The 12,185-nt window shown below is 52.9% G+C and overlaps 1 protein-coding gene across 1 annotated transcript; it reads left to right on the plus strand.

Moving 5' to 3' along the window:
* Positions 1-450: 450 nt before the first annotated feature.
* LOC147086578 (cyclin-dependent kinases regulatory subunit 1-like) lies at positions 451-11,453 on the plus strand. The gene is made up of 3 exons (XM_085978719.1): positions 451-595; positions 4,363-4,490; positions 6,401-11,453. The coding sequence occupies exons 1-3, from the start codon at positions 537-539 to the stop codon at positions 6,457-6,459; spliced, it is 246 nt and encodes an 81-aa protein (XP_085834845.1). The 5' UTR covers positions 451-536; the 3' UTR covers positions 6,460-11,453.
* Positions 11,454-12,185: the final 732 nt, after the last annotated feature.

Below are 12,185 nucleotides of genomic sequence, written 5' to 3' on the forward strand. Positions count from 1 at the left end.
GGTCGATGGCGCGGACCAATGAGAAGTGGGTCGGCGGCCGGACCAATAGGGAGCGGGTCGGCTGTGGGTACCGGCCAATGGGGAGCGGGTGGGCGGCGCCGGACCAATGGGGAGCGGGTGAGCGCCCGAAGGGCGAACCAATGGGGAGCGGGTGGGCGGCGCCGCGCCAATGGGGAGCGGGTGCGCGGCGCCGGACCAATGGGAAGCGGGTGGGCGGCGCCCGGCCAATGGGGAGCGGGTGGGCGCCCGTGGGGCGCGGACCAATGGGGAGCGGGTGCGCGCCGCCGGACCAATGGGGAGTGGGTGGGCGGCGCCGGACCAATGGGAAGCTGGTGGGCGGCGCCGGACCAATGGGGATTGGGTGAGCGGCGCCGGACCAATAGGGAGCGGTTGAGCGGGAGGAAGCCGACCAATGAGGAGCGGGTGAGCGGCCGGTAGGGGACCAATGGGAAGCGGGTGGGCGGCGGAACCCGGCCAATGAGGAGGAAGCGCGCGGGCGCGGGTTGGGAAGCCGGTGGCGGGCGGGCGGTTGGAGGATGGATCGCAACGAGATCTATTACTCGGACCGCTACAACGATGGCGACTTCGAGTACCGGTGAGCCCGGCGGCGGCACAAGATCCGCCATTTTAATCAGCCGCCATTTATTTTATTCCAACCGCGGATTTGTACCCCCGAGTCCTTCCCTTCCCCTCCCCTCCTCCTCTTCACCTCCCCCCATCTCTTCAGGATTTACTTCAATTGAGCGGCTGAACCTTTCCCGCGGGCGGGTGTATTCGGCTTTCGTCACTTTTTGTTAATTTAAACTTGTTTGCAAGTTTTTTTCGAGCATTTCCGGTTGCTGGGCGGAAGTCGGCCATCTTGGTAAAGGAGATGCGCCCTCCCAGCGGGGGCTGCAGGGTAACAGGCCATTCAGCCCCTTCTCCTCCAGGCTGGCATTGGTCCATTGATAAAAAGGGGCCTGGTCCCCACCCAGCCTTTGTTCATCTGCTCTGACCCCGTGTCCGCACCATGGCCAAGACCGCCTGTGTCCTAACTTGCACCGCGTCCCGTTCACCCGTCACATCACCCCGCCCTGCGCTCGCTGACCTACACTGGCTCCCGTTTCCCGGCAACGCCTCGATTTCAAAATTCTCCATCCCACGTTTTCAAATCCCCTCCATGGCCTCCTCGCCCCCCTCCCTATCTCTGTAACATCCTCCAGGCTCCAAAAATATCCCCATCCTCAATGATGGTGGAGCCCAGCACGTGAGTGCAAAAGACAAAGCTGAAGCATTTGCAACTATCTTCAGCCAGAAGTGCCGAGTGGGTGATCCATCTCGGCCTCCTCCTGAGGTCCCCAGCATCACAGATGCCAGTCTTCAGCCCATTCAATTCACTCCACGTGATGTCAAGAAACGGCTGAAGACACTGGATACTGCAAAGGCTATGGGCCCTGACAACATTCCGGCAATAGTACTGAAGACTTGTGCTCCAGAACTAGCTGTGCCCCTAGCCAAGCTGTTCCAGTACAGCTACAACTACAACACTGGCATCTACCCGGCAATGTGGAAAATTGCCCAAGTAGGTCCTGTCTACAAAAAGCAGGACAAATCCGACCCGGCCAATTACCGTCCCATCAGTCTACTCTCAATCATCAGCAAAGTGATGGAAGGTGTCGTCGACAGTGCTATCAAGCGGCACTTACTCAGCAATAACCTGCTAACTGACGCCCAGTTTGGGTTCCGCCAGGGCCACTCAGCTCCTGACCTCATTACAGCCTTGGTCCAAACATGGACAAAAGAGCTGAACTCGTGAGGTGAGAGTGACTGCCCTTGACATCAAGGCAGCATTTGATCGAGTGTGGCATCAAGGAACCCTAGCAAAACTGAAGTAAATGGGAATCAAGGGGAAAACTCTCCATTGGTTGGAATCATACCTAGCACAAAGGAAGTTGGCTGTGGTTGTTGGAGGTCATTCATCTCAATCACATGACATCACTGCAGGAGTTCCTCAGGGCAGTGTCCTAGGCCCAACCATCTTCAGCTGTTTCATCAATGACCTTCCCTCCATCATAAGGTCAGAAGTGGGGATGTTCGCTGATGATTGCACACTGTTCAGCACCATTCGAGACTCGTCAGATACTGACGCAGTCCGTGTCCATATGCAGCAAGACCTGGACAACATTCCGACTTGGGCTGACAAGTGGCAAGTAACATTCGCACCACACAAGTGCCAGGCAACGACCATCTCCAACAAGCGAGACTCTAACCATCTCCCCTTGACATTCAATGGCATTACCATCGCTGAATCCCCCACTATCAACATCCTGGGGGTTACCATTGATCAGAAACTGAACTGGACCAGCCATATAAATACTGTGGCTACAAGAGCAGGCCAGAGGCTGGGAATTCTGCGGCGAGTGTCTCACCTCCTGACTCCCCAAAGCCTTTCCACCATGTACAAGGCACAAGTCAGGAGTGTGATGGAATACTCTCCACTTGCCTGGATGAGTGCAGCTCCAACAACACTCAAGAAGCTCGACACCATCCAGGACAAAGCAGCCTGCTTGATTGGCGCCCCATCCACCACCTTAAACATTCACTCCCTCCACCACCGGCGCACTGTGGCTGCAGTGTGTACCATCTACAAGATGCACTGCAGCAACTCGCCAAAGCTCCTTCAACAGCACCTTCCAAACCGGCGACCTCTACCACTTAGAAGGACAAGGGCAGCAGACGCATGGGAACACCACCACTTACAAGTTCCCCTCCAAGCCACACACCATCCTGACTTGGACCTGTATCGCCGTTCCTTCACTGTCGCTGGGCCAAAATCCTGGAACTCCCTTCCTAACAGCATTGTGGGTGTACCTACACCATATGGACTGCAGCGGTTCAAGAAGGCGGCTCACCACCATCTTCTCAAGGGCAATTAGGGATGGGCACTAAATGCAGGCCTAGCCAGCGACGCCCACATCCCATCAATGAATTAAAAAAATTTTTTTTTTAAACTCCGAGATCTCAGCGCTCCTCCAATTCTGGCCTCTTGCGCAGCCCCCGATTTCCATCGCTCCACCATTGGCAGCTGTGCCTTCAGCCGCCTGGGCCCCAAGCTCTGGAATTCCCTCCCTAAACCTCTCCGCCTCTCTCTCCTCCTTTTAAGACGCTCCTTAAAACCGACCTCTTTGACCCAGCTTTTGGTCACCTGTCCTAATATCTCCTTATGTGGCTCCGTGTCGAATTTTGTCTGATAATCGCTCCTGTGAAGCGCCGTGGGGATGTTTTACTACAAGGTGCTATATAAATGCTAGTAAAGATCACTCCACCAAGCCTTCTGGACTGGAGGGTGCCATTTCCTGCCCAGTGCCCAACTGAACCAAGCCCAGGGCCCGAACAGAAACCCAAGACTGTACGCGGCTTATTGGATATATCATATGATCCCCATCCTTCCCCCGCCACATGGTCTCCTGCCTTTGGAAGTAATATGAACAGCCGTGGCTCACTGGGTAGCACTCTCGCCTCTGAGTCAGTAAGGGTTGTGGGTTCGAGTCCCCACTCCAGAGACTTGAGCACAAAAATCTAGGCTGACACTCCCAGTGCCAGTACTGAGGGAGCGCCGCACTGTCGGAGGGGCGGTACTGAGGGAGCGCCGCACTGTCGGAGGGGCGGATACTGAGGGAGCGCCGCACTGTCGGAGGGGCGGTACTGAGGGAGCGCTGCACTGTGGGAGGGGCAGTACTGAGGGAGCGCCGCACTGTCGGAGGGGCAGTACTGAGGGAGCGCTGCACTGTCGGAGGGACAGTACTGAGGGAGCGCTGCACTGTCGGAGGGACAGTACTGAGGGAGCGCTGCACTGTCGGAGGGACAGTACTGAGGGAGCGCTGCACTGTCGGAGGGGCAGTACTGAGGGAGTGCCGCACTGTCAGAGGGGCGGTACTGAGGGAGCGCTGCACTGTCGGAGGGGCGGTACTGAGGGAGCGCCGCACTGTCGAGGGGCGGTACTGAGGGAGCGCCGCACTGTCGGAGGGGCGTCTTTCGGACGAGACGTCAAACCTGTCCTCTCGGGTGGATGTAAAAGATCCCACGGCCACTATTGGAGGAAGAGCAGGGGGAGTTCTCCCCGGTGTCCTGGGGCCGATATTTATCCCTCAATCAACATCACTAAAAACAGATGATCCGGTCATTGTCATATTGCTGTTTGTGGGAGCTTGCTGTGCGCTAATTGTCGAGGGTGCTACCAACTGAGCCATGGCCGACACTGAGTGCGCTGAAAGTTAAACCTCTAACGGCCTGGATCCACAGGTCAATCTCTGGAGATGGTGCTTCTTTCAAGTGGCTGTTGTGCTCGCAGCTGGAATAACGAGCCACCTTCTCTCTTCCCAGTCACGTCATGCTACCCAAGAAGATAGCGAAACTGGTCCCCAAGACTCACCTCATGTCGGAGACTGAGTGGAGGAATCTGGGAGTCCAGCAGAGCCCGGGCTGGATACACTACATGATCCACGAGCCAGGTAACCTCGCCAGGCGCAGCGATCGCTCGCTTCTGCCGTTTAAAATATCCCTCGCGGGGCTGTCGGTGACCAGGGAGATTGCTGCCTCCCCAGATCTCCAACTGGCCAAACCCAGCACTCAGACTAACTCGACCTGCGAAAGGACATAGACAGGCGAAGTGAGTGGGCAGAGATTTGGCAGATGCAATATAATATTGGAAAGTGTGAGGTTATGCACTTTGGCAGAAAAAAATCAAAGAGCAAGTTATTATCTAAATGGAGAGAAACTGCAAAGTGCTACAGTACAAAGAGATCTGGGGGTCCTGGTGCATGAAACACAGAAGGTTAGTATGCAGGTACAGCAGGTGATCAGGAAGGCCAATGGAATCTTGGCTTTTATTGCAAGGGGGATGGAGTATAAAAACAGGGAAGTCTTGCTGCAGTTATACAGGGTACTGGTGAGGCCACACCTGGAATACTGCGTGCAGTTTTGGTTTCCATATTTAAGAAAAGATATACTTACTCTCGAGGCAGTTCAGAGAAGGTTCACTCGGTTGATTCCGGAGATGAGAGGGTTGACGTATGAGGAAAGGTTGAGTAGGTTGGGCCTCTACTCGTTGGAGTTCAGAAGAATGAGAGGCGATCTTATCGAAACATATAAGATTGTGAGGGGGCTTGATCGGGTGGATGCGGGGAGGATGTTTCCACTGATGGGTGAGACTAGAACTAGGGGGCATAATCTTAGAATAAGGGGCTGCCCTTTCAAAACTGAGATGAGGAGAAACTTCTTCACTCAGAGGGTAGTAAATCTATGGAATTTGCTACCCCAGAGAGCTGTGGAAGCTGCGACATTAAATAAATTTATAACAGAGATAGACATTTTCCTAGCAGATAAGAGAATTAGGGGTTACGGGGAGCGGGCAGGGAAGTGGACGTGAGTCTAGGTTCGGATCAGCCATGATCCTATTGAATGGCGGAGCAGGCCCGAGGGGCCGTATGGCCTACTCCTGCTCCTACTTATGTTCTTATTTCACATTCAGTCCCCAGTCTCTGCGAAGCTAGCTGATCTGAGCTTAGCTAGTTGTGCTTCAGCAGCCCTAGGCCAGGAGAGGGGGAGGACATGGGCTGAGTTTCCCTCTCCTGAATGTTATGGAGGCGCCCGCACTGTGCCTGTCGCGCCCTCCGTGATTAAATCGCCCGCGGACATTCGCTGCCTCGGCTTGTCGCGTAGGTGGGGGCTGCTGAGGAACCGTACCCGGGCAGGGAAAGGAGGGCAGAAGAATGGAAATGTTAAAGAAAATGTTTGGTCACAAACACTCCCGGGGATGTGATAAACTGCTAAATCAGTTCTTGTTAATGTCGAGGGTCGGAGGAGGGCTTGTCTGGAGCAGTTGCGCCGAATGGCCTGTTTCTGTGCTGTATAAGTTCTATAAACTTCAGCTCATCCCGAACTCTGCTGCCCCGTGTCCTAACTCGCACCGAGTCCCGTTCGCCCCTCACCCCCCACCCCCCCTGTGCTCGCTGACCTACATTGGCTCCCGGTAAAATTCTCGTCCTTGTTTTCAAATCCTCTCCTCTCCCCGTCTCTCTGTGACCTCCTCCAGCCCCACAACCCTCCGAGATCTCTGCGCTCCTCCATTCCTGGCCTCCCCCGATTTTATTTGCTGCACCATTGGCGGCCGTGCCTTCATCCGCCTGGGCCCCGAGCTCTGGAATTCCCTCCCTAAACCTCTCCGCCTCTCTCTCTCCTCCTCTGCTCCTTAAAACCGACCTCTTTAACCCAGCCTTTGATCACCTGCCCTAATATCTTCCGTGGCTCGGTGTCAAGAGTTTGTTAACATGCCTGTGAAGCGTCTTGGGGCGTTTTACTACCTCAGAGACGCTGTATAGATACCAGATCTTGTTGCTGAGCTGTCTTGTTTCTTCCTCAGAGCCTCACATCTTGCTGTTCAGGAGGCCACTGCCAAAGAAAGAGCTGGAAGGAATCTGACAGTCCAGCCCGCTGTCAGATTCCTTCCAGCTCTGAACACTCCCTTCGACACGGAGCTCCTCACCTCTGCTCCCACAACACGGAGCTGCCGGACCCTTTCCTCTGTAAACCGGAACGTGGGAGTGCTCCAGGGAACCAGGATTACAGAGAGACCGCCTCCTCTCTTCAACCTCTCTTGTTAGATTTCATCGTACCATTCGAAGACTTTTGAACAAACAATCGTATTAAGCCTGGCCCTCTGCATTATAAATACTGTAAATCCAGCGGGTGTTTAATCTCGCTCACCTTTTTTATAGCCTTCATGGATGAATGGAGAGACACGTGTGAAAGAGCATTGTGGTAACGATAGAGATTAGAATTGCTCCAGGCAGTTTTATTTTGGTATAATAAATGTTTGCGGGGCGGGTGGCCACGGCACGGTGATTGCTGTATAACCCTTTTATAATCCGTTATTTGCCCCCCGCGCCTCCTTCCCCGTGTTGGTCCGTGTTACACTCGCCCGAAAGCCCAGGTGGTCCTCGTGTTCCTGTCGAAACGTCCCCTGGGCACGACCCGTCTTCCAAACTACGTCCCATTCGAGCTGCAGACCTCCCCGCCCCCAGCAGCGCCCTGGCCGCGCCTGTCTTTCCAAACCTAGGCTGCGTCCAGTACCGCTGACAGCACATTGAGCAGTGCCGGCGGTTAGACGCCCGGTGAATTAAAGGGAGCGTGGAAGATTAAAGTGTACAGGCTTCTCCGAGATAATTAGGCTCAATGAGCCTCGTGACCACCCTGGTCGTTGGTAATCCATTTTTTGTTTTTTTGACCCGCCCGTGCCCCCCACTCCATTTGAGATGACGACCTTTTTTTTCTTCCTTATTTCAATCTGTCCCGCCGCTGTCCGTGCTGGCTGCTTCCCAGCCTCTGGAGGGAGATCCCTTCTGTCCCGGCGCTGCTGAGGGATGTGCGGAGTTAACCGGCTGCTATTAAGATTTTACTCCGCTGTTTTTGATTTTTTATAAAGCTTTTTATTCAGAGGAACAGCAGAAGGCCATTCAGCCCCTCGAGCCTGCTCCACCAATCAATGCTGATCTATCTGTACCTCGCCTCCATTTACCCGACTTTCCCATACCAACAAAAATCGATCAATCTCGGTCTGGAAAGCTCCAATTGACCCCCAACCTCAACAGCTTTTTTTGGGGGGAGAGAGTTCCAGATTTCCACCAGCCTTTGTGTGAAGAAGTGCTTCCTGACATCACCCCTGAACGGCCTGGCTCTAATTTTAAGGTTGTTCTGGGCGCCCCCCACCCCGCCACCACAGTTTCTCTAGCAAATCCTATAATCATTTTAAACACCTCAACCAGATCGCTGCCTCGACCGTCTAAACTCAGGGGAATGCGAAGCGGGTTGATGCAACCTTTGTTCCGAGGTTTCAGGGGGTGGGGTGGGGTGGGGTGGGGTTAATGCTGCTTTTAAACTTGCTGTTAGGTGTTTAAATATTTCATGAACTCGGTCGCGGTGTGATGGCTGAAATTGCTGCTGAACATCTTTAAATAGGAGGATCAGTGGATAAAACTAGCGAGCTGGAACCTGATTAGATATCGCCGGTTCAAGGGGGCAGGCCCACCATCTCAGGACAGCGAGAGCTGGGCAATAAATGCCGGCCTTGCCAGCGACGCCCACAACCCGAGAATGAATAAAGAAAGTGAGGTGGGGAGGGGGGGGCTTTTGTTGTGTCTGAGGAGAGAAGGAACTGCACAACCCGAGAGCACGGTTGGGGGCACTTTTTGGGTACCAGTGGACGCAGGGCTTCTGATCGCCCCTAGCTGGGGTGCTTACTGTGAGGGAAGCGTATCGCCCAGACGTCCTGAGGTAGGAAGGCAGGTTTACCGAGTGACTGGAGGTTTGGTGATTAGTCGGTGGTGGTTTCTGAGGCCAGTGGCTCTGCCTGTGCGGTGCTGACGCTCGGATTTCAGCAGGGCGTGATGACGGACGTGTGGAATTTTAGTTTGCTCAAAACTGTGAACTCGAGCAGTATAATTGTCTTTCCAAACTTGTGTGGAGCAAGCATTGTGAGTAGTGCAGCCATGGGTGTTTAATATTGGTCACGGGTGGTGGGAGCGATGTGCGGGAATGGATTTAAATCGTGCGCCAGAAGTGTATCGGCTGGAGTGGAATTCCGCCCACCCCCCCCCCAATCTCTATAAATAGTTGCCATCCTGTGGTGACAGTCACGTGTAGTCTGGAGACCTTTAAGGCTTTGGGCAGGTCCACGGGTCAGTAACCGGCCAGTAGCTGGTTGACTCCTTTCCACAGGGCGAGGGCGGGGCAGCTTGCAGGAATTGACTGGCTTTCCGTTTTAAAATAATATATATACTTCTGAATTCAAGGCGGTTTGGCCGCGTTGTGTCTCGTACATAGAAGATAGGAGCAGGAGTAGGCCATTCGGCCCCTCGAGTCTGCTCCGCCATTCAATGAGATCATGGCTGATCATCCAAATTCAGTACCCTGTCCCTGCCTTCTCCCCATATCCCTTGATCCCTTTAGCCTTAAGAAATATATCCAACTCCTTCTTGAATATATTTAATGAATTGGCCTCTACGGCCTTCTGTGGTAGAGAATTCCACAGGTTCACCACTCTCTGGGTGAAGAAATTCCTCCTCATCTCAGTCCTAAATGGCTTACCCCTTATCCTTAGACTGTGACCCCTGGTTCTGGACTCTGTGACCATCGGGAACATCCTTCCTGCATCTAGTCTGTCTAGTCCTGTTAGAATTTTATAAGTTTTAATGAGATCCCCTCTCATTCTTCTAAACTCCAGTGAGTACAAGCCCAATCGACCCAATCTCTCCTCATACGTCATTCCTGCCATCTCAGGTATCAGTCTGGTGAATCTTTGCTGCACTCCCTCCATAGCAAGAACATCCTTTCTCAGATAAGGCGACCAAAACTGCACACAATACTCAAGGTGTGGTCTCACCAAGGCCCTGTACAACTGCAGCAAGACATCCTTGTTCCTGTACTCGAACCCTCTCGCTATGAAGCCCAACATACCATTTGCCTTCTTAACCGCCTGCTGCACCTGCATGCTTACCTTCAGCGACTGGTGCACAAGGACGCCCAGGTCTCGTTGCACTTCCCCTTCTCCCAATCTATTGCCGTTCAGATGATAATCCGCCTTCCTGTTTTTGCCACCAAAGTGGATAACCTCGCATTTATCCACGTTGTATTGCATCTGCCATACTTTTGCCCAATCACCCAAACTGTCCAAATCATCCTGGAGTTTCTCGGCATCCTCCTCACAAGTACTCAGTACAAAGTGTGAGATCTGAAACAACACTCGTGGAGCACCAGATAAAGCCATCAGCCCACCCCACTGTGTGGACCGAATCTGGTGCACCATTTACACCAGGAAGTGAATGCTGCCGTCTCCCAAAAAATTCAAACCACCTTCCCTGACCTGGATAGATTTCCCCCGATTTTTAAGAAGCCAACCAGCCGTCTGCTGCTAATAAGGTTTGACTTCTTTTTTCCGTGCGCAAAGCCGAGGCCAGCTTTAAACTCCTGCCAACCCACAGCTTGCCCCACGCCTGTCGGGAGCACAGCGCGTCCGGCTATATCATTACGGCAAATACCAAAGCAAAACACTGCGGCTGCTGGAAATCTGAAATAAAAACAGAAAATGCCGGGGACGCTCAGCCGGTCAGGCAGCATCTGTGGAGAGAGAAACAGAGTTAACATTTCAGCTCGATGACCCCTTCATCAGAACTGGAAAAAGCTGGAGATGGGACAGGTTTTTGAGCAAGTGTCGGGGGCAGGGGGAGGGGAGGAAAGAACAAAAGGGAAGGTCTGTGATAGGATGGAAGGCAGGAGAGATTAAAAGACAAAAGGGGTGGTGGTGCGAGGCAAAAGGAGATGTTAATGGGACAAGTTAAACAAAAGCTGGTTCTAGATGAGGTGTAAATGGCGATGGCAGAATGATCGACAGCTGCCATGTGAGAGGAAAAAGGGGGGAAGTTAGGGGAGAGGTTAATTACGGCAGCTTAGCAACGCACACACGGGCAACGCAGTGCTTGATAAAACCGGACGCGTGTAGGGCTCGAGTCAGGCATCTACAGTGGGGGGAGTCCCCTCCCCACCCCCCTTGCTGGAAATCATCACAAGCAGGGAAGGAAAGGGGGGGGGCGAAAGCAAAATACTGCGGATGCTGGAAATCCGCAATAACAACAGAAAACGCTGGAAAAACTCAGCAGGCCAGGACAGCATCCGTGGAGAGAGAGAGAAACAGAGTTAATGTTTCAGGTCGAAACCCTTCGTCAGAACTGAGAAAAAAAGCAGGAAATGAAACCGATTAAAAGGCCAGTTTGGGGGCCGGGTAATGGGGGAGGGGATGAAAGAACAAAAGGGAAGGTCAACGGAAATCCTGGGCCGATAGGTGTGGAGCAAGGACCATAGCGCCGGTGAGTCTTGGGACCGGCAGACTGCACTGTTTGAGAAATGACACGAACGATATCGTAACACCTTGTCGTGCCGAAGTGCTGCGGGTCTGCAGGGATTGTCTAAAATGTTCGAGACTTTAACCTCCTCCCCAACGTTCCCAATAGCTCCACCTGCAGCAGCCCTGAAGGATAGAGTCTGGAAAAGCTTTGTACCTTTTGCTGTGAACTTGCACCCGTGTTTTTACTTTAAGCTGTGCCGCTCTGTTCGTGGTCAAACGGTCTCTCCTACTCTGCAAATCGCTGCACTGCACACCCGCGCGTCTTCGTGTTTTGAATGAATCGAGGCAGCTCTGTACCTTGCAGGTCCTGAATGAAGGTGCGGATTTCGCACATTATTTCTTCTCGCTGTTGGCCTCTGAACACCAGGCGGCTGAGCTGTGCCCCCCCATGACTATTGGACTCCTTCTGAATCCGACGTTCATTCCCGAACATCGGTTTTAATCTGTCGCTTTTGATATTTTATTGTAACCTGTTTTTTTTATTTGTGTTTTTTAATAAATTTTTTATCAACCATAATTTTTGTAACATTATTACACGTGTGTGTGTGAGAACCTGGAGAAGGGAGGGGGGGAGAGAGAGAGAAAGTGTGTGTGCCTCTGGGCCCGTGTGCACGTATTTCTGCCTGTGTGTACGGACTTTATTCCTTCCCTGTTACCCAGTACACAACTGAACTTGGGATCCTCCTGATCCCCATGGTTTGCCCCTGCATCAGGCACTACATTTACCCACTGGGCCGCAGCCTGCACTATATCCCGACTCGGACATATATATCGGCCGTTCCTTCACCGCCGCTGGGTCAAAATCCTTAACAGCACTGTGGGAGCAGCTTCACCACACGGGACATCAGCGGTTCAAGAAGGCGGCTCACCACCACCTTCTCAAGGGGCAATTAGGGGATGGCCAATAAATGCCGGCCTTGCCAGCGACGCCCTCATCCCCACGTATGAATTTTAAAAAACGCACCTCTTGCTTTTCATTGCTATTTAAAGAACTTGCATTTCTATAGCGCCTTTCACATCCCAAAGCGCATTACAGCCAATGAAGCACTTTTTGAAGTGTGGTCACTGTTGTAATGTAGGAAACGCAGCAGCCAATTTGCGCACAGCAAGCTCCCACAATTTGATAATGGCCAAATTATTTTTTTTTTATATATAGTGATGTTGATTGAGGGATAAATGTTGGCCCCAGGACATTGGGGAGAATTCCCCTCCTGCTCTTCTTCCAATAGTGGCCGCGGGCAGACGGGGC

This window comes from Somniosus microcephalus, unplaced genomic scaffold (genome assembly GCF_052327205.1).
Source record: "Somniosus microcephalus isolate GS21.2 unplaced genomic scaffold, FLI_Smic_1.0 unresolved_chr7, whole genome shotgun sequence".
In the NCBI taxonomy this organism is placed as follows: domain Eukaryota; kingdom Metazoa; phylum Chordata; class Chondrichthyes; order Squaliformes; family Somniosidae; genus Somniosus; species Somniosus microcephalus.

Bases quoted from the DNA above. Each gene is read 5' to 3' on its own strand.
- LOC147086578 (XM_085978719.1), top strand. From the start codon at position 537: ATGGATCGCAACGAGATCTATTACTCGGACCGCTACAACGATGGCGAC. The intron at 596-4,362 runs GTGAGCCCGGCG...CTCTCTTCCCAG, and splicing joins GATGGCGACTTCGAGTACCG to TCACGTCATGCTACCCAAGA. The intron at 4,491-6,400 runs GTAACCTCGCCA...TTTCTTCCTCAG, and splicing joins CTACATGATCCACGAGCCAG to AGCCTCACATCTTGCTGTTC.